This window comes from Pristis pectinata, chromosome 11 (assembly GCF_009764475.1).
Source record: "Pristis pectinata isolate sPriPec2 chromosome 11, sPriPec2.1.pri, whole genome shotgun sequence".
Taxonomy (NCBI): Eukaryota; Metazoa; Chordata; class Chondrichthyes; order Rhinopristiformes; family Pristidae; genus Pristis; species Pristis pectinata.
In genome coordinates, this window is record NC_067415.1 from 36964792 (window position 1) to 36987302 (window position 22511).

The 22511-nt window shown below is 41.4% G+C and overlaps 1 protein-coding gene and 2 long non-coding RNA genes across 5 annotated transcripts in view; 1 reads left to right on the top strand and 2 right to left on the bottom strand.

Moving 5' to 3' along the window:
* Nucleotides 1-3402: 3402 nt before the first annotated feature.
* On the bottom strand, nt 3403-21804 carry LOC127575886 (uncharacterized). Of its 3 annotated transcripts, XR_007957141.1 has the most exons (5): nt 13433-13637; nt 12095-12208; nt 9080-9181; nt 5519-5632; nt 3403-5066 (listed from the first exon to the last, which is right to left on the bottom strand). It is a non-coding gene; the product is annotated as an uncharacterized LOC127575886 (long non-coding RNA). The 3 variants fall into 3 exon arrangements; XR_007957142.1 differs by lacking the exons at nt 12095-12208; nt 13433-13637 and adding an exon at nt 21766-21804; XR_007957143.1 differs by lacking the exons at nt 12095-12208; nt 13433-13637 and adding an exon at nt 15456-15501.
* pou3f3b (POU class 3 homeobox 3b) lies at nt 16835-19262 on the bottom strand. Its single transcript, XM_052026096.1, has one exon. It carries the CDS (start codon nt 18923-18925, stop codon nt 17732-17734), a length of 1194 nt encoding a protein of 397 aa, XP_051882056.1. The 5' UTR covers nt 18926-19262; the 3' UTR covers nt 16835-17731.
* LOC127575887 (uncharacterized) overlaps nt 19821-22511 on the top strand; it is a 46737-nt gene continuing 44046 nt past the window's right edge. Inside the window, exon 1 of the long non-coding RNA XR_007957144.1 lies at nt 19821-20522. This is a non-coding gene — a long non-coding RNA (uncharacterized LOC127575887). The remainder of the gene's footprint in view (nt 20523-22511) is intronic.

Here is a 22511-nt window from a genome sequence, read left to right on the forward strand (position 1 = left end):
GCTGCCCCTCGAAATCATAATTTCTCACTATCACTCGGAGATTTCGATTAACAACTCGCTGCAAGTACTCACTAACCGGCAGTTCGTGCATATAATACTGAGGAATTCGTGCATACCCTGCGGCCTGCTAGATTGTGTAAGATTTCAAAAGGAGACACTCCGTGTGTGTTCTTGTACTAAACGTCTGCCCCAAAATATCCTGAGATAGAGGTAGACTCTGCACCTGTTTGAAGTATGGAGGGGCCTCTTTCGCTGATCAGCGGGGATTTTTGCCTTGGTGCGTCATTGGTGTGGGCATGTGACGTTTGGTAAAGAGTGCAGTGATAAGCTTGATGCTACCGATAGCTCCTGTATTCATGTTCAGTTCAGTTGCCGCAGTGACAGGCATAGGTGTCGATAATTTGCCAGCTTGTGGGATCACGCTTCCGTTTGAGAGATTTATCTATAGAAACGTCTCAAATTCGGAATGTAAACCAGAAAAGAAATGTTTTTGCAGAATGGGGGGGGGGGGGGGGGTACTATTGTACATTGAACATGTATTCCCACACAGTGTGGAATGTGGCTTCCCTGCTGGCTTTCCGGTTGCTGTGTGGTTTTGCTGCTGGTGACAACACGTATCCTGAGTGATGGACAGCAGGGTTCCTAAAAATCCTGGAGCCAGCGACGTGCACCTTAGCAATCTTCACTTGAACATATCTTTTTTTTCATGTCTTATCACTATCTTCTGCAATTCTTAGCACATCTGAATTCAAAGCTGCCGAGTCCCTACGAGCACAATGGTGAAAAAAACAGCCCCTCGTTTGTTTGTATCCAACATTGATTGCAACTGTTTATTTGCCAGCTGCAGAGCCTTGCTCCATCTACTTAGTCAAGCTACAGAATGCAGTGTGTTATTACAAACCGATCTGCATTTATCTCCACACTCACGTACACCATAACAAATAGAATGCACGTCTTGTTTGACCTTTGACAAGATCTAAAGACTCGGGAGGAAAATCCTCGTGACTTTCCTGTCGCACCGACATCACCCATATGCTAAAAATGAAAGTAATGTGCTACTGGTTGAAATGATGGGAAGCGCGCCCGGAATGGACCCTGCCAAGCGCCTGAAGAGAACAGCCGCTCGCATTTTATGAGCGTGTCCCCATCAATCACCCCGCCGGGCCGAAAGGGATGTTTCAGAAATGATGCTATACTTGGCACATGAGGCCGGCTTATTTCAAATTAAATCAGGCTGTGAAGTGAAGGGGAGAGGGTGGGGGTGGGGGTGGGGGTGGGGGGTGGTGACTGTTGTTGGGGAGAGGGCGGGAGATTTAAAGGAAAGCACGCGGAGGGACGCATGAAGCACGGTTCTGCGAGGAGTTGTGCAAACCGTGGCAAAATGAAGGCAGAACTGAGAGCTGCAAATGTCTAGTGGGGAACACATGATCGAGGCTGTCGTGAACACGGGTGGGGAGGAGGGAAGGACACACAGTTTAATGCATTAGATTTAAATCGAGATTGAAAGCAGTACAGAGTCTGCAACATGATCCCCTCGACACTGGGGCTAACTTTATCATTACAAAGCAAGGGGTTGGTTTGCTTTGCACCTTCTACCACAAATACACTTCCCTCCTCTGCTGACACAGCCACGTTGCCAAAAGTCTCCTGTAGAATATTTCCGATCGATAGTGATGTTGGGTCGGGGACGTGCAACTAAAGAGCGCCAGTTGTATAATCTGGCGCAATTCAAATGATTCTAATGTTGACCTGCGGTTTCTTTCCCCCCGGCTTGCAGTTGGAGTGTTCATTTGGCCATTGAGCATGCGCCCTCGCCACCAGCCCTCACTTGATGCCAGTGAGCAAAGATACCATGGAATGTATGAGTGAACGTGATCTCCTTGCAGGGTAGAAATAAAGAAGGCCGACGTTTAAATGAACGAGAAACATGAACGCAGCTCGTAATGGGTCGGCAGTGCCACTCATAACACGCGAGTGTGATTGAGAGGACACGAAGAAACATTGCAACGTTTTGACATCATGGTCACTCAATGCATCCGCAAAGTCAAGTCCCTGTGCAGTTTGGAAGTTTTGTGTTAAAAAAATATTTCTTGTTCAACGTCCGAAACATACTTAGCTCGTCATGTTAAATCACAGATGAATTCAGTTTTCTGTGAAAGTACGCAGCCGCTCCCACAGGTTCAGATTCTATAAACCGCATTGAACTCACACTGCCTACATTCATGGCGAAGCTGCTGTCATCCAGTCACTTGGAGTATCACAAGAATTACAAATTTAGCGTAATATTGTGAATGACTTTGTCCTAGACATTAGACTTCCAAAATTAATATGAAAAAAATGCAGTTGGTGGAAATCTTAAATAAAAAACAGAAAATGCTAGAAACACTCAGCAGGTCAGGCAGCATCTGTGGAAAGAGAAACAGGGTTAACGTTTCCACAAATGCTGCCCGACCTGCTGAGTGTTTCCAGCATTTTCTATTTTACATAAGGTAACCGAGTTGTCGTTATTTTTTAATGATATAATCATTATTATGATGGATGTATTGCTATATTTTAATGATTCACATACAATCTTCAATTTAAATTGGCTTTCTGTGATTTTAGCAGGTATCGAATCCCATTGCAATGAATAGTTTTCGTCATAGCTCATGGGAAAGTAGTAACTGGGTGAACGTGGCCAATGTAACAATCCAGATATTGCTCAAGGAATCCCCATTCTGAGAACTTCACCCACATAATTGGTTATTCGCTCTTTAGTGGTCTTCTCATTGTTCTAAAGTGATGTCCAATAAAGTTTAAAATAAGTTCGTCTATTGCAAATATCAGAATTATTTCACATTATTTTATGAACGCGCTGTATGTGTGGTCACCACCTTCAAAGAAAATCAGGTTGAAGCTATATTTGATTAATAATTCATTCACTGCCAATTAAGTTGATAATAACGTTTAAATTTTAGATTTAGCCACAGGGCCTAGCAGTTCGCATGAATACGTCTGAAGATGTTTCCGACATCATTGCAAACCACTGAAGGTAATAGCTAAGGTGAGTGAGGCGTTGGGTAGTGACTGGGCGAGCAACTATTCCATCTGAGTAGACTGCATCAGTCCCAGGCTCCTGGGATGGACATTTTCCCTCCGGTAGGTGTGGAAATCCTTCTTGAACAGATTTAAGTAGTGACTTCAAATCCGAACAAATCTATCCACAGTTCATCACACCTTACTCCCCGGATTCCAGACACCCTCACCGCTCTCTGAACCCTCTCCTGCCAACCACCACCCCGCCCCCCCCCCACCCCCACCACAAACCCCACTCCAAGAAGACTGGGTTTCAAGGTCTGTCTAAAACAGAACCATCTTACTTTTAAAATAGTAAGCACCCCACCTTTGAAGTATGTTGAAGAATTTTGTGTAACTTAAGCTTCAGTATTTAGATAAAGCGTCTTATAAACATCTTATGACAAAATGCATTCAAGCATTGTAATTATCTTTGGAAATTAAAATGCCAGTATATCAATGACTTGTGAGAGCTTTACCTTTTCATGGATGCATAGTTTCCCTTTATTTTGTTGCTTGGAAATTCACAGTTACTCCGCCGGTGATAATATCGCAAATTTCTACGCGCAGCTCTGCGTGTAACTTGCGCAGGCAAATAAGCGCTACTTTTATTATAATAACCGCCCAAAGATCAAAATTCCAGCGAAACGAAACAAAACCTATAAAGTTAGATTTAGATTTATGGACAATTACGGGCAGTCTTGAGTAAATGAAATGGTTGTTGTCTCATGCCTCAACCCGCAGATAATTTATCAACTATACTTGGTGACGGTGACCTGACACAATCTCTAAATGCAGAACTAAGTCAGGTACATGTCAACATACCTATTTATCTCGAGAAATCCGTTCCAGGATGTTACCAGAAAGTCAGTAGATGGTCCTTATGGGGGGGGGGGGGGCGGTTCTCTTAGACTATATTAAACTATCCCCATATGGTATATTGTACGATTCCTCATACTAGATCTAACTACTTCTCTCACGTTATCCACTCTACCGTCCCAACTATCTGTACCACTCTGTCGCAGGATAATCCTGACTGTGAATGTAAAGTTTCTCATACAGTGTGTACCATTCCTCACACTGCATAATGCAAAAGCAGATTTCTGCAGAATAGCTCTCTACGTACGTATGGGACGTAGTCCTCACAGACTACGAAACTCTATATAGTATTCACAACTATGAATAACTATTTATTTTATATAATTTAGTAGGCCGCACAATTGATATTTTGTCATTAAATAATATTGTCATTGTAGGTTATAAACGATTTCCCATACTATACATAATATCCACAATATAACACGTTTTCGACATTTCAAATATCATTCTGTACATATATCACTCGTTATTCCATTAATTCTCATATCGTATGAATCCATTCGGTAAACAGTACATAAACCTCTCTCACATACTAGCACAATCCAACAATACATAAACTGGAACTTGTACTACAGAGCACAAGAAAGTGCATGGCACTTTTGCATGGTAATAGAAAACCGCTTCCCACATTGTATGTACCGTCCCTTTGCCATTAATAATATTCGGGTGAACATTTCTGGTTGGATTGCTGGGAATCCGATGTTCAACACTGCATAGTTTATGAGGACCCCGCTGCTGGTGGGTATAACAGTTTGCTTGGGGCCACAAAAAATTTAAGAGCTCGGTCATAACTGGGGATAAGCATTGTGAAATACGCAGCAGTGTCTTCCAAAATTCCTTAAGAAAATATTTTCACTGAATCTCCACCAAAATCCATAATTGTTCCGACCTAGAAGTGGAGAAGTGCACATAAGGAAACACCACCAATACTCCAAGTTAAAAACCATTCTGACTTGGAAACACATCCCTCGGTTGGGTCGCTGGGACTAAATCCTGGAACTGCCTACCCAACAGCACCGTGGAAGAGCCTTCATTACAAGCAGCGGCTCAAGGAGGCGGTTCACATCACATACTCAAGGGCAATTATAGATGGACAATAAATGCCGTTAGCCTGCGAAGCCCTCATTCAATACCTGTAAAAGAAAACAGAGTTACGTGATTTCTGACGCGCAGTTTCAAATTCCTTTATCACGACTATGCTGCTTATGAGAGGATCAACCAATTGAAAGTTATGCCCTGGTGATTCTAGCCACTAGGTGCTGCTCAGTAGAAGGGGCCACTGCAGTGGGACTGCGGCAGACACATGGAGCGCAAGGCCCCTATCTGCCTTTTCAGTAACAGGTGGGCAAAGGGAGATGAACAGAGAAGGCGGCAAGGATCGGACGGTGGCGTAATGGGTAAATGCAACGAGCAATGGAGAGAACTGAATTCAAATTCGAACATAGTAGTCTTGGACTTAAAATTCAATTCATCATATGGAACGACAAAAATAAACAGAGATAGTCTTAGCAATGATGTCCATGAAGCTACCGATGCATCTGGGTTTCATTAATGCCCGCTAGGGAAGGAAACCAGCAATCCTTACCTGGACTGGCCGGTATGCGATTCCAGCCGAACAGCAAAGTTGTTGTCTCTGAAATGGCTTAGCCAGCCATAAGGGAAGGCAATAAATGCTGGTCTTGCCATTGATGCCCGTATCCTGAAATAAATACATGTATACTTCCAGATAATGTACAAAATAGAATATGGAGTAAATCGCAAAGCTCTGGCATGACATGAATGTTGTTTAATACATCCTTTCTGGTGATTTATTTAAAGAGGAAACAATATTTGTAGTTAATACACATGTAAAATAGCCTAGCAATATTATTCTTTCAACAGTAAGGGGCGAGTTTGATAGACGTAATCTATCCAGGCCAGTATACGCACATTGATTGCTCAAATCTTACTCGATTGTTGCAGATGATATAAAGTATCATCGTCTCACCACATGCACGTGTCTCTTAATGTTCACGTTCGGTGCAGCATTGGTACCACTGCAAACCGATCTCTCAAGTCACAAAATCCACACGAATCCAAGAATGACCAGGAGGCCACTCTACCCGTTCTGTCTGCACAGGCTTATTAAAGAGCTGCCGGATTAGAATCCTTTCTTCCTCCCTAGCCCTTATTACTTTTCCCTTTTCCCAAGGCCTTGCACAAATTCCCTGCTCAAGGAATATGGTGAGAACAAAAAATTTTCAAAATCATTTAAAAAAAAGGTTAATTTAGAGAAAAACTAAATGCATGAATGTGTTAAATTGGAATATTCATTTGGCTATACCATTGAAAATGGAGGTTAAACCGAATTAGTTAAAGAAAAACAACCAATGATGGAGCCCGGCTTAACAATTATCAACTACTCGAGTTTAGTGTACGATTGGCTTAAAACTAGGAGTTGTCACCATCGCAAGACACCGGCTATCTTCTTCCATACACAAGTGAGAATTTCATACTTCAAGCATATTGACTTTTTATATATATACAATGAAAAATGTGCAAGTTTCGTGATACAATAACCCATTAGATTAAACGAGCAATTTATATTGTATTGCAATTTCTCGATCTAATATGGCTTTTGGTATTTCAATTAAATTCAATATTTGTTGTATAGCAATGTCAATGAATTAGACGGTACTTTGTTTTTACATGCTGAGCCTTACCTTACCGAGTATAGAATGACTGCATATACTTTTGGCCAGATGTTAGTTCCAGTAGAATTATTCGAATAAAATGCTAATGAAATATATTGTTTGGCAACATAATTTCAAGTATTTACTCGCACATTGACTGCTATAACTTATTTGTATTTTGGAATAAGATGCTAGTCTGGTGCGTCCATTACTGATTGAACACAATCCATGTAAATTAAAGACAGTATGTCGGCTGTACGTGCGTCCAGGCGCGCGTACCGTAGGCGTGCTTATGTGTGCCCATCTCCCGACCATATTTGGCTTTTTTTCGTCCGGTTTGTGGCTATAGGCTGTCATTTTATGTGACTAAAGGAGACTAATAGATTACATTTAGTGTTCATTGGTCTCCAACATCACCAATTATTGTCAACCTGTCGCCTTGTTCTGAGGCGGTATCTACAGAAAGCTCTGTAAACACGATGATGTAAATTTACTCAGACCACTCATTCTCATTAGGCATCGTGTGTTAATACTCTGGATTACCACAAACGTTGTAACAACATCTTTACATGCAACATAGGTCTGAATGTGAACACGGTGTGGATCACTGTGGGTGTTTGTTTCAACAGAAAGCGCCAATGTTCTGCTGCAAGAGAAGTGTGATTCAGAGAGCTTTAGGATCTCACCTCATATTGTGTCTGCTTGGAAAAAGATTTCGTTAGTTTGTAACTCATTCGAAACACAATATATTGTTAAAGGACGTGTTTGCTGCACAATCCCACTGCTCCCGAACGATACGACCAGAGTTGTGACCATGGTACACAACCATAGTATGCCGTTATGCGCTTAGCATGTGCCCGGGAGTACTGCAAAGATCTATCAGCAAGGTTTATAACCTCTGGGATTGACTCCTGTTTTTCTAAGCACCAGTTGATAACTTGTGTCCCATTGACTCTCACCAAACACCATTCGCATAGGAAGGCTAAGTTGATACATTTTTCCAAGGAAAAGTATGTTTATCATTCTCACAGAGACACAAATACTGAAAATGCTGGAATCTGCAGCAAAAACAAACTGCTGGAGGAACTCAGCGGGCAAGACAGCATCTGTGGAAGGAAATGGAGAGTCGTCCTTTCGGGATATCGACCCCGAAACGTCGACCGTCCGTCTCTCTCCACAGATGCTGCCTGACCCGCCGAGTTCCTTCAGAAGTTTTAAAAAAATTATTCTTTCAATACTTAAAGCCACTTTATAAAAAGAGGATGCCAGATACCTGTACAAAATTTGATCCATTGTTTGTTACCTCCTGATATTCAGCTAATGCTATAAGTGTTTGCAAGGCTCCTGGCATAACTGGGATTTCAAGAGAGCACATTAGGCCCTGGTGTATACTTCTCAGGCAACCGTATGAGACATAAATTCTTCAACTGAAATGTTATAGTTAAGTTAAAATAGTTTCCTCTAAAATGGTAAATTTACTGCCACTGTGTTGTTTCTTAGTTTCGAAAAGCGAGCTAGTGTATTATAAATTGGTACCAGAAAGGTCTTAATTAGAAAGAGCAATCGGAACGCAGCTTGCACGACCTTCCATCTGCACTGTGCAGCTTGGCTTAAAACCTAAATCTTTATGCCCACAAACGGAAGCTTGCTACTGACTGAACTTTACTCAGTTTTCTTATGTATTGTAATCTCTATCCGGAGGTGGATGGTGCTTGAGTGATTTTGTATGAAAACTAATTCTGTTAAAAATGCAAAATGCGAGGACTGGTGGGCTCATGCCAGCGTTGTGGACAGTGGCCATTGATATTTGTCTCCTATAAATAACAAAAGATTTTTTTTCTCAATTCTCAAAATACTTTTCCTTTAAAAGTATATGTATATCACCCTAATTCTAGTATGCTGTATATTATTAGTAAGGAAAATGGGAGTGGGGGGCGGATATTCGTAATGACACACATTTCAAAATTAGAATGTTATTGGGAAAATAACGTTGCAATTGAGGGACATAACTACAAGGGCCCATCTAGATAGAAAGCTTTTCACGTAGTTTAAAGATATGGTACTGTAGCAAAATTAAAGCACAGTACACAGGAGCCGATGATAACGTTCACCGAATTTAAAATCCAGTAGATAAAAGGATAGTCAAACACTGCATCTTGCCTGTGCTGACAGAACTCCCACAAGAATTTCGTGAACTGTGGTCTTGGCTGAAAGGTTGCTGCACGTCGAAATGTTTCTGATTCAAACGCAGGTGGATTGCAGTGGCCACGATTATATCACTTCCTCCAAATCCCTCGTGCAACTAAAAACTCCATTTTCCCCAAACAGTTGCACAATTTTCAAAAACGACCATCTTTGATCATCTCATTTCTACTGTGGGTGTTCCCCGATTTACTGAGCGGCTTAAGCAATCCATACAACATGGCTCACCAGTGTCAAAGTAATTTCGAAATAGATCTCAAAATTCCACATACCTGTTCAGCTTAGTCTTGACCTGCCGTATGTACCACCAGGAAATCTGAACCAGGACATAATGGAGTTATGGCAAGGACCATCTGTTCATGGTGAGGAACAATCTAAGAAAAAGTGCGCCGTTAAGCATCCATCCAAGCATTTCACACTGTCATGCTCAATGTCACAATAAAACCAAGGTATAAGACTCACTGTTAACAGTACGGACCTGAATGTTGTCCGGTACTCCAACCATTAAAATACACACTGCCTCATGGCGTCTGTGTTCAAGGTGTATGCACAATCTACTGATTAGGTGATGTACACAGGTACGTCGAACCGTATGTTCCTTGGTAAGGATATATGTCTGCTAATTCCATGTGTACATTTCATCCCATATTACCGTATTTGGGTGCATGTTAACGAACGCTACAGCTCTCTATAGAGCACGAAATTAAAGGGCTCATCTGTTTTGATTGGAACTCGTGTTGACTCAGTTGATATGGGAGTCAATCCGTATCAGTTCCAGATTATCTTTCTTTATGTTGATAAAAAAATAGCCTCACAACAGTTCATGCGTATACAGTAACACAAATACTACCGACAGTTAACAACCTACCAGATCAAGCTCAGAACAGTATTTTACCGGCCATTGGGTTCCCTAAAGCTCAATGTGATTGTGATTATCAGGTTTTAATGATCTCTGAAACGTGTAATCATTTTAACGTAAATTGTGACATTAAAATAATAAAAGAATCGGATTATTTAACTTCAAAAGCTGATTATAAATGCATATTGAATAGTAAATACGAGAATATTAAGCCATTATTCGCCATCCACGAGTAATCTCCCAGTGACTCATATATGCAATAAAAAGCTGGAGAAGGTAATTTCTATTTGTTGAATAAACTAAGAAAATACTATTTATGAGGAAGTTAACTTAACATTGGAAGGTACCTGGAAACACTTAAATAGCAATATTGTATGGTTTAATTTGTATAGGAATCTATGGTGAAAGGGTTAAACAGCTCTGGGGCTTGTTTGATGTTTCAAATATTATCTCCCCTCCCCCATCCTCTACTCTGTCACGTTTGCCTTTCTCGCCAGAATTCCTCTGACTTTGACAACCTTGTTCTCCACGAACTGATTCTCCACACTGACCGATACTGGAGTCATCCTCGACAAAAATAAGACACTGGAAATAATTGAATATTTGAAAGTATCACAGCGATAATTAAGCCCACCATCTCATATAAAACAGGATCAAAAAAGATTCAAGTAACTTGGCATCTGGTCGAATCCATTATTTCGTTTATCATGTTTCAATAAAGATTTACGCAAGGCTACGATTAAAGTGGGGAAATGAAACATTATGAAAGGTTTAAGCACCTTGTCACAACGTACATTTACCGCTCTTTTAAAGTGGATCTTCATAGTGAGAATATACACGGTGAACTTAATCGTTCTGCAAATAGTACAGCGATGGACAGTGTTCGCAATTAAGGCCGCACTGAGGTTTGTTTAGACATATTGAGCATTTGTTATTAGAAACCACACCAACAAAAAAAAACAAGGATGTGGTTGTATTAATTTGTTAATCAGAAACTACATAAACTGGATAAATCAAGCAGCAAACTCCAGAAGCATATCTTTAAGGTCTGCAATAAAGTCTGTATAAAGTCAATTTGTCTCCCCACTGGATGCAACAGAGCAGTTTGAACAAAAGAACTCTCTACCTTTGTGGAGCTGTGCGGGAATCTTTTCAGGGCCGGCTGATCCCGCACGGGTCACCGAATTCATTCGCTAAAAACTTCTATATTTTTCTTTGAGGCTTTTTTTGGAGTACAATTGCACTGTATCACTTCAGACCCAGATCGATTACGTTGTTCCATCTAACAATTACTTTAGATCGGCAAAGACCCACGAATGATCTTACGCTATTTTAATTATCGGACCATTAGAACCAATGAGTAGACCTGGCCATAGAACGAGAAATCCGAACAATTGTGTAATTTCAGCTGTACGCTTTAATAATATGTAAGATGGAATATGTTGATCTATCAAGTCAGTACATAGCTGCCTCTAGGCAATAATTTAACTACCACATCTATGCATAGTCATGCCTTGGCTCTTACACATTCAAGTCTTCAACAACACGAATTGTGTGATTTTAATACAAATTCAACTTGAATGTGGCAAATTAAATACAGACATTTAAAGGGATGCGGTGCAGTAGGCATTACGCGTTTGTGGCGTTAGTTTCTGCAATCATTCTAAAAGTAGCGATCAATTAAAGGAACATATCAGATAAATAAGAACTAGGTATGATTCGGAAGTTAAAAATCAACCGACACAACATACAGTCATGCACAGAAAACTGTCACTTTAAATGCCTTAGTTAGAAATCTCGCGGGGTTTTATGGAGGTTTAGCACAACACTCGGATTCAGGCCCGAAGTGTAAATGTTTCCCCACCAGATGGAGTGACCTGTTCAATTACTACCAAGTCTGGGCAAGCACACAATTCTTTTTCACTAGTCAATCTGTAACACTCTGCATGAGAAGCTCTCTGAAGAACACCCCGCATCACACAGCAAGAAAAAAACACAGAACACTACACCATGCCAATTCAAGTCTCTAAGATCAACTTCATAGTCCATTTTTAGAAATAAATCTAATGGTAGAGATCAGTTTATTACCAAAAAGTGATGCTACTGAATAGAATGGTGTATTCTCCCCGATATCCGCCTTATTAATAATATAAACTTCATTGAGTTTCGAAGTTCTGAACTTATCTGCAGCTTTGAATTTACACTCACTACAATCAAGTGAACATGGGAAATTATTGTTCCATTGTTATTCTTCACCGAAAAAGTAATATAAAAATTCACTTTATTTCAACTCCGCTAGAATTTAGTTGCTAAGCAACCGGTGCTAGCTAATCGATCGGAGAAATGAGATTTTTTTTAGGGCTGCTGCTTTTTAATGAATGGTCGAAACCTGGAAAACAACTTGCAGTATGGGCAGCATCTGTCTTACGTGAAGGCAGTGGAAACTCTTGGCAAGACCCCTTGCAATGCGCCAGCACCGGTTAAGACAGATTCCCCAAATCTTGGCCATCTTCCGTGCAGCAAGGATGCAGACCACGTTAGGCTGAAAAGATTGCAACATTTTGTCAGATACATTTCTTTTCTGCCTGTAATTGGGAGTGTGTATCGATTAAAATAAAATAAATTGCACATACAGACCTGTGCATTGCACTGCTATTTTCCCAAAGAGGAGGGAGTGGGTGGGTCAGTGGGAGGTTGGAACAGCTGAAACTGTAGCATTTATTGCAATGGGAACAGAGGCAGACTAAGTAGAATGGAAGCACTTTGACTTGAGCCCAGATGGGCTTTCATGGCGATTCGCAATTAAAATGCAGATCAGATTAACGAGACACAAATATACACCTGCGCTAAAATGTGACCACTGCATATGGTTTCCAACATAACCCTTATTTGAAAAGTTAAAGATTTTCGTATATAAAACAACTCTGTTTTGTGATTTCACCTTTCTGTTCTCAACATTAAAAATTCAATCAATTCGATCTCCGTTTGCAGTAAGAAGATCGCTCACAGTATTAGGTATGCATACCATACATTTTTAAAAAAAATCCTTATAATAACGAAACTCAACCATGGGAACACTCATTAGCCAATGCCGCTTCCCCAAGCCTAAGAACTATTCTTTCACAGCACCTTCTGCCACTGGCGTGTAACATGTTGTCAAACTGTTGCGTAGATTAGGTTACAACACACCTTGTTAAAGCAAGAGAATTAACTAGAAACTAGTATACTCATTCCACCCCTAAACTCGAATATCAAACCGCAGCATGTGTTCAGCTAACCACTAATATTTGTTTTCTGGCGCCGTTTCTGATCCATTTATAAAGTAGCACAACCTATGCTCAGATGTCAGTTTCATATATAGCTCTCGAGTCGGTCCAAGTTAAGCAAAAAAAGGGAAGCATACCACTAGCAATTCGTTTAAAAAATGAGCCGAATATATTACAAATATTTCAACTTTTTTTTTCCTAAGGAAATTGGTGGAAATACTACGCGGATTAATTCCCACCTTGTGATATGGGAAACTTGCATGAGAATGCAAACTCAATTGAACAAGTTCGGTACAAAATACACCTGTTGCAGCAGCTTGTGAGTTTTGATCAATTAACATTTAAGTTATCAGCACGGCTTCAACATGTGCCCGTGAGGTAAATTCGGAATGTTCTTATAACTTTCTTTTAAAAGATTAAACCTCACTCAAAAACTGATCAGGAAAGCATTTTGGAATATCGCCTAATCATAAACAACCGCCAGTTATTTTGAAACTTACCTCACCTCCTCGAAGTCTTATCAACAATTTACTTCGCTCTCTCGTGACAGTTGCACTTAAAGCCAAATAAATTTCAACGGGTGAAAGCGGCAGCAATGACTGCCCAAACATAACGCGTACTTTTGAATACTGGGTCGAAAGCCTGGCTCCATCTTTCCGAAAGCGCTGTGCGATTACTTCATTACAACACAGCAGCGGTTCAAGAAGGCGGCTCAGCACCACCTGCTCAAGGGCAGTGCGGGATGGACAATAAATGCCGGTCTTCTAGCGACACCCACATCTCGTAAATGAATATATAATAATCACAACCATTCGCAGAATAAATAGAAAATGACGTAAGCAGAGACAGTAAAAGATATAATTGAAATACAGGCACTCTATGTTGTGTTTGTGCGTGTATTTCAATGCTCCTACAATTTCTGCACATGCACACCAATATTCCAACACGTCCAGCGAATAATTGATAAGTAAATGAACTGGAAAGAAGGAGACAGTTGGGGCTTCCATAATAAGATAGCCAGAAAACAGGCGATGCGTCTGAGAAATTGTGAGTCGCTGGTAAACTGAGGAGAGCTAATGTGTCACCGAAAGATACAGATAAAGGAGTGAGAAATTAAAGGGACCTTTCTGCAAGTATACTTCTTGTAATTATATGCATTCCATTTCAAACGGAAATAATAAAGGAAAATATCGAAATAATTGCTGAGAAAATGCGATGATAAAACAAATTCGAAATGTACGAGAAGCAGTTTAAATGAGTACCTAGATCCAATCTGCTGGGGTAATATCAAACAGTTCAAAGTTTGCCACCTAGAAATATATTTTATTATTTATTACGCCTTATCTCTGATTCTGCATTTTCTCACATATTTCAGTTACTTGTCCAACGGTCGTCACAGAATTGAGTGCAATTCGGGATTTGGTTCAAACGGGGCTTTAAATAGAACTTCTCCGGAATAAATTGAACGAATGTGGAAGAGAGTGGAACAGTGCTTCTTATTTCACGTAATTCTCCAGTGGCTCTTCTGCTATCTAATGGAACACTTATAAGTAATCCAACGTCAACGCTTCATTTCCTCCAAAACATCAAACTTACAAAATCAGATGTTGGCCTAAGTTTCGGAGGCTTTAATCGCTCGGGACTGACACATAAATCATTCGGGATTGCACTCTTTCTTGAATACACAAATTACCATCCTCCAGGAGAGTTTATACAGTTCTGATAATTTCCTAACAAGCAGCCCCCTTCATGTGCGTAAAAAGAAAGGATTTTCGGAATCACATATTATTGTATGCTAACAAGAGTCTATCTTACTGACAAGCCTAATGTTCCCATAGCCCCCACTATTCATTAGTATCACTATGCCACTTATCAGCGCGGTTCCTAGTGACCATAAGTGCCGAGAAACGTTTCTATTTGGGACTTAACAACTTCTGGTATTGTGATCTCGAATTCCCAGTACAACGCTGCGCTGACCCACAACTTCCTATTGGTACACGCCGCATACACAGGTCTTCATAAACTAAAACAACGGCAGTAGAATATAATAGCAAAATGATCATACATTCCGAGATCTAACTGTAATATAGCACTTCACTGACGTCACATGCCGAGCTGTTCAAAGAAAGAATATAACCCAGAGCATGCCAACAACCTACCATGTGTTGTCACCTCGTGTGATTATTTTGTATTTTAAAACAATAACGAATCTCTGCACCAAGCATCTCGCTACATCAATCTCCTCCACGCCTCGCACCATCAGGAACGTTTTGACAGTCAAAAATATTTAGACTGGGTGATAAGTATTGTTTCAGAATATACAGTAAAGGCAGAATCACAACAGCACCGCACATCAATGTCAGCCAGGCATTTGTTAGAAAAAACGTTAAACTACCAAATAGTAGGAAAGAAGATGTTCCGAAATATTGCACGGCGTAGATTTTTGATTACTTCTAAACACATTTCTCATGCATGAAGCTTATACCGGCGAACAGAAATGTAATATACATAATAGCACCATACTTGTAATTCTCATCTGTATTTTTCGTAAGATGCCACTGGTATAAAGCATGAAAGAATGCTTGTGGGAAAAAACCCTGAACAACAGAGAACCCTGCTATAAATCAAAGCGGCTTACGACCTTTGTCTACAGGTAAGTAAAATATTAAACGCCATTAAACGCTTTCATGATGGTCTATAATTTTATTTTAATATATTCCCTGCATGTGATACGTGGTTTACCTTTAGAGCTGTATTGGGAATTTTTAGGTAAAACGCCTTTAATTAAATATATTCAGACGTCCTTGTTCTATTGGGTCTTGCTTTTGAAATACAGAGTAAACCAGTCTAAACTCTATAAGCACAACCATTCAATGAAACTGTGACCTGCGGATGAACCTGTTTTTGAAATTTCATTTACCACCCCACCTAAACAGCTCTGATATGTTTCTTTCGAATAAATAACTCCACATTTAAACCCCCCGATTAAAGTCCAATATTTTTGACAAGGTTATTTTTTGTTTTTAAAAAGATAGCAAACCAATGGCGTAGGAAAATTATGCAAACTCAATAGAACAGAAGCTGAGGCTTGTTGTGCTCTCCGTTTTTGGAAACTCCATAAAATGCAGAAAGCAGATACAGGGCAATCATCCAAACTCATCAGAGGACTTAAGCGTGATTAAAAGCCTATCTGTGTATGATAACATGGAAAATAGACTCTAATTAAATTTCATTTAGAAAATCATAACTTATTTTTAACGTAAACCATCCTTTCAAAATAAAATAAAACGCGTACTGTTTAAAACCAAAACTATATTAAATATCAAAGCCTGGTTGAATCATACACCATTGAATTTATGGTTCATAAATAAATTCTCTATTTACCCTAGCCTAACACTTTTCTTCAACAGAATCCAACTGTTATTGTACACCAGACACACGAGCCATAAAATCGTTTGACTCTAACAAATTTATTTCTTGAATCATCTCTTACGGAATCACTACTCAAATTAAATTACAATCAAATTATCACATCAAAAGATACCCTTATTACCTAACAACTGTCCATTTTTCATCGCATTTATTTGTGCTCGTTTTGAAAACATCTAATACAAGATCTGGGGAAAAATAAATTACCGTTTTGCAGCAGTTCATAGGTATTCTGAATAAAATATTAAAAGAAGTCAATTTTGATGAAAATATAAAGTAAATATTTTTTAGATCAGTAACTGATCTACTGACTCTATATTGCCGTCTTTGTAAAGTCTATATTGAAACCTACCAAGAACACTGCTTGGAAATGGCAGTTTTATACAGTCGCATCCACAGCACCCATTCATTCAACTTGGCAATGGTTTTAGAAGAGGATAAGTTCAGTAAGTGCAGCTGCAGATGGTGGAGTGTTTTTTTTTCTCTTTTTCTTTTTTAATAAAAATTGTTTCTACTCCATTCGGCTGGAGGTGAAATTAGAAAACATTGGGGCGAAGGTTTTTTGGGGGGATGGTGTTGGGAGGGGGGTGGGGATGAGGTCGAACACAACATAATGAACCAATCATCAAAGCCACATCTGGGACGATTTCTCGCCCAAATCCCCCAGTCCTTTGTCTTGTCTTTTCCAACAAGCCTCGCCGCTGAAAGTTCCATCTGTCATTATTTTTGGATCAACCCATTTAATTATTTTCTCTTGAAAATTTCCCTGCCTTGCAGGTTTAATGTTGTTCGGAAGTTTTGCGTTTTAAAGGCCCTCTTTTACCGGTCCTCCTTTTATATAGTCAGTACGGATTATCTCCTTTTCTTCCGCAGATTGCCGTGATTTACATTAAGAACAGTTTCTCTATTTGATATAACAGAATGAAAGATTTTCGTTCTTTCCATGTTGCCTATGCACCTGACAGAACCAAGAAAAACAAGTCGCTGGAAGTATACCAAGCACCTTACAGTCAACCAGCGACCACGGCCGATCTCACTGGACCAAATTGGAAATTATTTTATAAACCAGTCCTTCTGAAACAGCAGGGGAATGAATTCACACTTATCTGGAAGTATCTGGGGTCATGGGAGTGGGGAGGGGTCCACCTGTCGATCACCACAAGCCAAGAGGGTTCAGATTTTTCATATTTTTTTAAAAAAAGAAAAGACACCTGCAGTTTTAATGCACTCATTCTATGCAATCGCCAGCCTCACAATCACAGTAGAAAACCTGCTATCATTGCGATAGTCCTGATCTTGTTGATTTCGTTCTGTCCCATATTTTTTTTTAAAAAATCCAGTCTAAACAGTCTATGTTTAGCGTCTTGCTTTCACTGCACGGCGGTTTGTAGTCCATGGTGAGAGGGCGGTGTGTCGGCGTTTACATTGCCGACCTGTGAGTACACATCGTCCGTCTGCTGCACTCCTCCCGGCGGCGTCATGCGTTTCTCCTTCTGCCTCCGATTGCAGAACCAAACCCGGACAACTTCTTTTTCCAACTGCAGGCTGTCTGCCAGGGTCGAGATCTCCTGCGCCGAGGGCTTGGGGCATTTCAAGAAGTGGCTCTCCAAAGCTCCCTTGACACTGACCTCGATCGAGGTGCGCTTCTTTCTCTTCCTGCCCTGAGCCGCTATCTTGTCGATGCTGGTGGGGCTGCCGGTCGACGAGTCGGCCTCCTCCAGCCACTTGTTCAGCAGAGGTTTGAGTTTGCACATGTTCTTAAAGCTCAGCTGCAGCGCTTCGAACCGGCAGATCGTGGTCTGCGAGAAGACGTTGCCATACAGGGTGCCCAGCGCCAAGCCGACGTCGGCCTGGGTGAAGCCCAGCTTGATCCTTCTCTGCTTGAACTGCTTGGCGAACTGCTCCAGGTCGTCCGAGGTCGGCGTGTCCTCGTCCGAGTGGTCGTGGCTGTGGTGCTGCTGCCCGTGATCCACCAGCTCCGGCGTGTCCCTCAGCCCCGGGTGCAGGCTCTGCCCTCCCGCCTGACTCAGCATGCCGTTGACGGTGAACCCCCCGGGCTGCGAGTAGATCAGAGGCTGAACGGCCGAGCCCATGGAAGGCAGGTGAGCCGTGGTCGTCGCCCCCCAGGCGGTCGGGTGGCCGCCGTGAGACGGCTGGTGCGGGGGCAAGTGAGGCGGGCGGTGGTGGTGCAGCGGAGCGGCTCCCGTGTGCAGCTCGTCCCGGCCCACGACCTGCACCGACGGCTTCACGTCCTGTTGCTGCTGCTGCTGTTGCTGCTGCTGCTGCTGCTGCTGCTGCTGTTGACCCAAGGGGCTGCCGGACATGGCCGAGGACCAGGGCGAGCCGGCATCGGTGTGCGGCAGCGCCGTCACCCACTGGTGTGCATGGCTGAGCATGTGGCCGTTGCTGGCGATGGCCCCCTGCATGAAATCGCTTTGCACCATTTTCGAGGGATCCCGGTACGTGGTCGCCTGCTGCATACCGCCTGAGTCGCTGTGCACGATAGAGTTGGACGACAAGATGCTATTGCTCGGCATGTAGGGATTGGACGTCGCTGTCGCCATGGCTTTCCCCCTCGCTTGTCTTTTTTTGTAGCAGTTGTTTGATTGCCAGAAATAAATAGAAATAAAAGTGTTTTTTTTTAATCCCGCTCTCTCTTTTTTTTTGCTTTTCGCTCTCTTTTTTTTGTTGTTGCTGAGAGTTTTGTTGTTGTGTAATGGGATGCTGGTGCTGGGACTTGGTGAAGCTGCTGTTTGACAGCTCCCTTCTCACATAGCCAGTGTTTACCTCGGCCGCCGCGCCGCGCTCTCCCCGCACACCACAAAAAAAAGGAGGAAGTTCAGCCAGCGGCTCCCGCTGATTGGCTACCCGCTGAGTGATTGACGCTTTCCTACTGCGAGACTCGGGCGCGCGGCTTCCTTCCGGCGGTTCCGATTGGCTGCTTTTTAATTAGGGGAATGTCGTTGTGTTTGTGGTTTGGGTGAGGAGGGATGGGGGGGGGGGGCGTGGTGTGGGGTGGGGGTGAAGAGAGATGCGACCAAGCAGAAAAGCTGCAAACAGCTTTTCTCTTTTTGGTAAATCAAGAAAATAGATTAAATAAAAAAAGAAGTGACCAGAATTGGGGAATGGGGGGGGGGGGGGAGGGTGGCAAGCTGACCATTTCTGAGTGAAGGAAAATTTAAACTAAGTCCTGACTAATGCAAACGAACAAGACGTGTGTTCACGAAAGTAATAGTAAGAAATGCATCCGACTCATCTTGCATTGTAAACAGAACCCTCTGGATGCGCCAGTTTCATTTTACCACTTCACTCAGATCTGGAAGAATAAACTGCGTTTAAGCAAACGACTTTAGTCCTGTACACGATCTTAACAATTTGGGTGAGAGCAAACAATTAATTGTAACAGACAGGAGTTTTTTTAAAAAAAGAAATATATTTTCTAGTGGTAGTAAACCCGTTTTACGTGGAATTGATCTGAACAATTTAAGCGTATGATTTTCATCTTTTCAGGGCTGCGAAAGAGTTTACAGATGTAACACAGATCTCATTTAAATCTCTGATCTCCAGGTGCAGACGCTGAATAGTCTGTGCCAGAGCCCCAACAGCATGTTTTCCTTTCCAGCAGATTTTCCTTGGACCACTCTCAAACCGAGTCTCGTGGTTTTGTTTACACTGAATGGAGAGTATAGCAGCGGTGCCATGGGGCCGTCTTTCATTAATATACAGTGAGGATTTTGTCTAAATTACTGCTACGAATTTCACAGTACACGCATTTAAAGATGTCTCAGGTGGACTGATGAAACGCGAATGTGCCGCCGAAAAGAGCTGCGTTAAAAAAAAACTTAAAGGTCAATGACAATGATGGGAAAGACCTAAAATGTATTTTGTCTTTAAGAAAACATCCATAAATTGTTTCCCCACCAAGAAAAAAGTAAAACATCAGAGAGCAATTTGTACTGATTTACATTTGCATAAATTTTCATATATTTTGGTGAAAATAATAGACTAGCGAGAGTCGGGCTCAGTGAAGCCAGTATAAGGGCACATCCTTGCGAGGATCGACCAGGAACAATTCGGAGCGAGAGTAAAAAGCAAAGTCAGTAATCCAAATATGCGAAACTTTTCTACACTATTTACGAGTTGAAAGCGACAATCCCATTGGTAAGTCTGCATTCTTAACGCGAGGCATTTATTGATAGCGTCAGCTCGATTTTAGGAATTGGGACTTTAGAGGCTCTGCAGTGTTGGGCTTGATTTTTTTCTATGGTATATTTTATCAAAATCGATCTGCTTCATAAATGGACAAGCGGAGAGCACGGGGCAAGGTCACAATGGATATGAGATTCTAGCATTAACTTCGAAGCGAAAGCGTATTGAGAGATCTCACGGAAATAAACGTGAACACTGGAGCACATCGTGCAACGATACCACCGCCTATAACAGAGCCCTGTGGTTTGTAGAAGTCCTTCCACAGGCTATACTATCAATCATAACTAAGGAGAACTTGGCCGAGTTCTCCGGAGAGGTGGGTGCGAGCGTCCTGCTCAGACACGGACTTACACGCCGCCATCTCGCAACACTAAAATAATCTTCTTTAACTTTCCTTCCATCGAATACAAAAGGTAAAACTCAATGCACACCGGAAGCACTTCGATTGTCAAGGTCAAGTGTAAAAGAAATCTTCCAAAATATGACATTTCAGGCAGTGTTGCCTTCCTCTGCAGCTCCCGTCTTTAAATCGAGGCACTTCATATTACTGATTCCAAAAAAAGATTCGCGTGGTGACGAATGGAATTAATTTGAATGTCAAGCTTACTTAAAACACCACACACACACACACACACACACACACACACACACACACACACACACACAGATTTGTATGTATGCGCGCACACACGTGTGACTGTATGATTACACGATATAACGGACCACAGTTTTACACTGTTTTCAACTTTGATGCAGCTTTTTGATTCATTTTCATTGCACGACTGATTTTATAAACATCGATTATGTTACCTTGTAAAGAGTTTGTGCGTACATAATGTCATAAAATATTTTATTTGATCCTGTCGTGTCAGTGTTTTCTAAAATCCATAAATTATAAAATTAAACTTAAATTGAATACCCTGATTTGAAAGATCTGTAACAAAATGTATCAACGTTTAAAATGAATATTTTTTTTCATTGTTCAGGTTCTCATTCACAGGCCGACTCTTTCTTTCAGGCACATATAATTCTCCATCAAGCTCATCTTTCTTTCAGGCACATATAATTCTCCATTAAGCTCATATATAGTCCTTTCTGTATCACACACACACTTTCCCACACACACACACACACACACACACACACACACACACACACACACACACACACACACACACACATTTTTCACTCTTACCTTCCTTCCTTCCCTCTGTGCCCCTTTGGAACAGATGCCATGTAGAGCCGTTCCCCGAAGATCATTTGTTTTCTTGACGGGGTGCATTTCTGCGCACAGCGTTTTCGTTGCCATAGAGAACGAAATAAAAGGAAAGAACAGTAGTCACATTAACCTATATGTTTGTGCACTCGGGTTTAGATAAAGGACTCCATTTCAGCCAGGAAGAAAGCTCGGGACCCCGAGTCAGTGTATAGAACTCTCTATATAGTCTCAATAAAGGTAGCTGTCTTCTGTTCCCAATTCTGACATTTTAAAACATATAGCTTATTTTTTTTATTTGGATGGCGTTAATTTTGTTAGACACGGGGTCTAGAGCTCAAATGCAAATTTGGAGAGTTTGAAAGACGTTGCCTTTGCACGCCGTGGGCGGTAGGGAGCACTGTCGTGCGGGGAAAGATGCAGCAGAGCGAAGAGGAATAACCAGAGCTTGGGATGAAGTAATGAAAAGAAGCAGGAGAACAGGGAAGGGCACCGAATGAGTCTATAAACAAGGAGAAATATAACGCGGTGATAAATAAAAAGTCAAAATAACAACTATTTGGCGTTGAAGTATTGAACACTAGACGTTGCACGTAGCTCCCAGTCTCTTAATTTCTACTGGAAGCTTTAGTGATTTTTTAAAATTAAAAAATACATTAATTACTTTTCGTACCTCGATCAAAACACTTAACTGTTTTCGAGCGATAGATATTGAAATTATACCG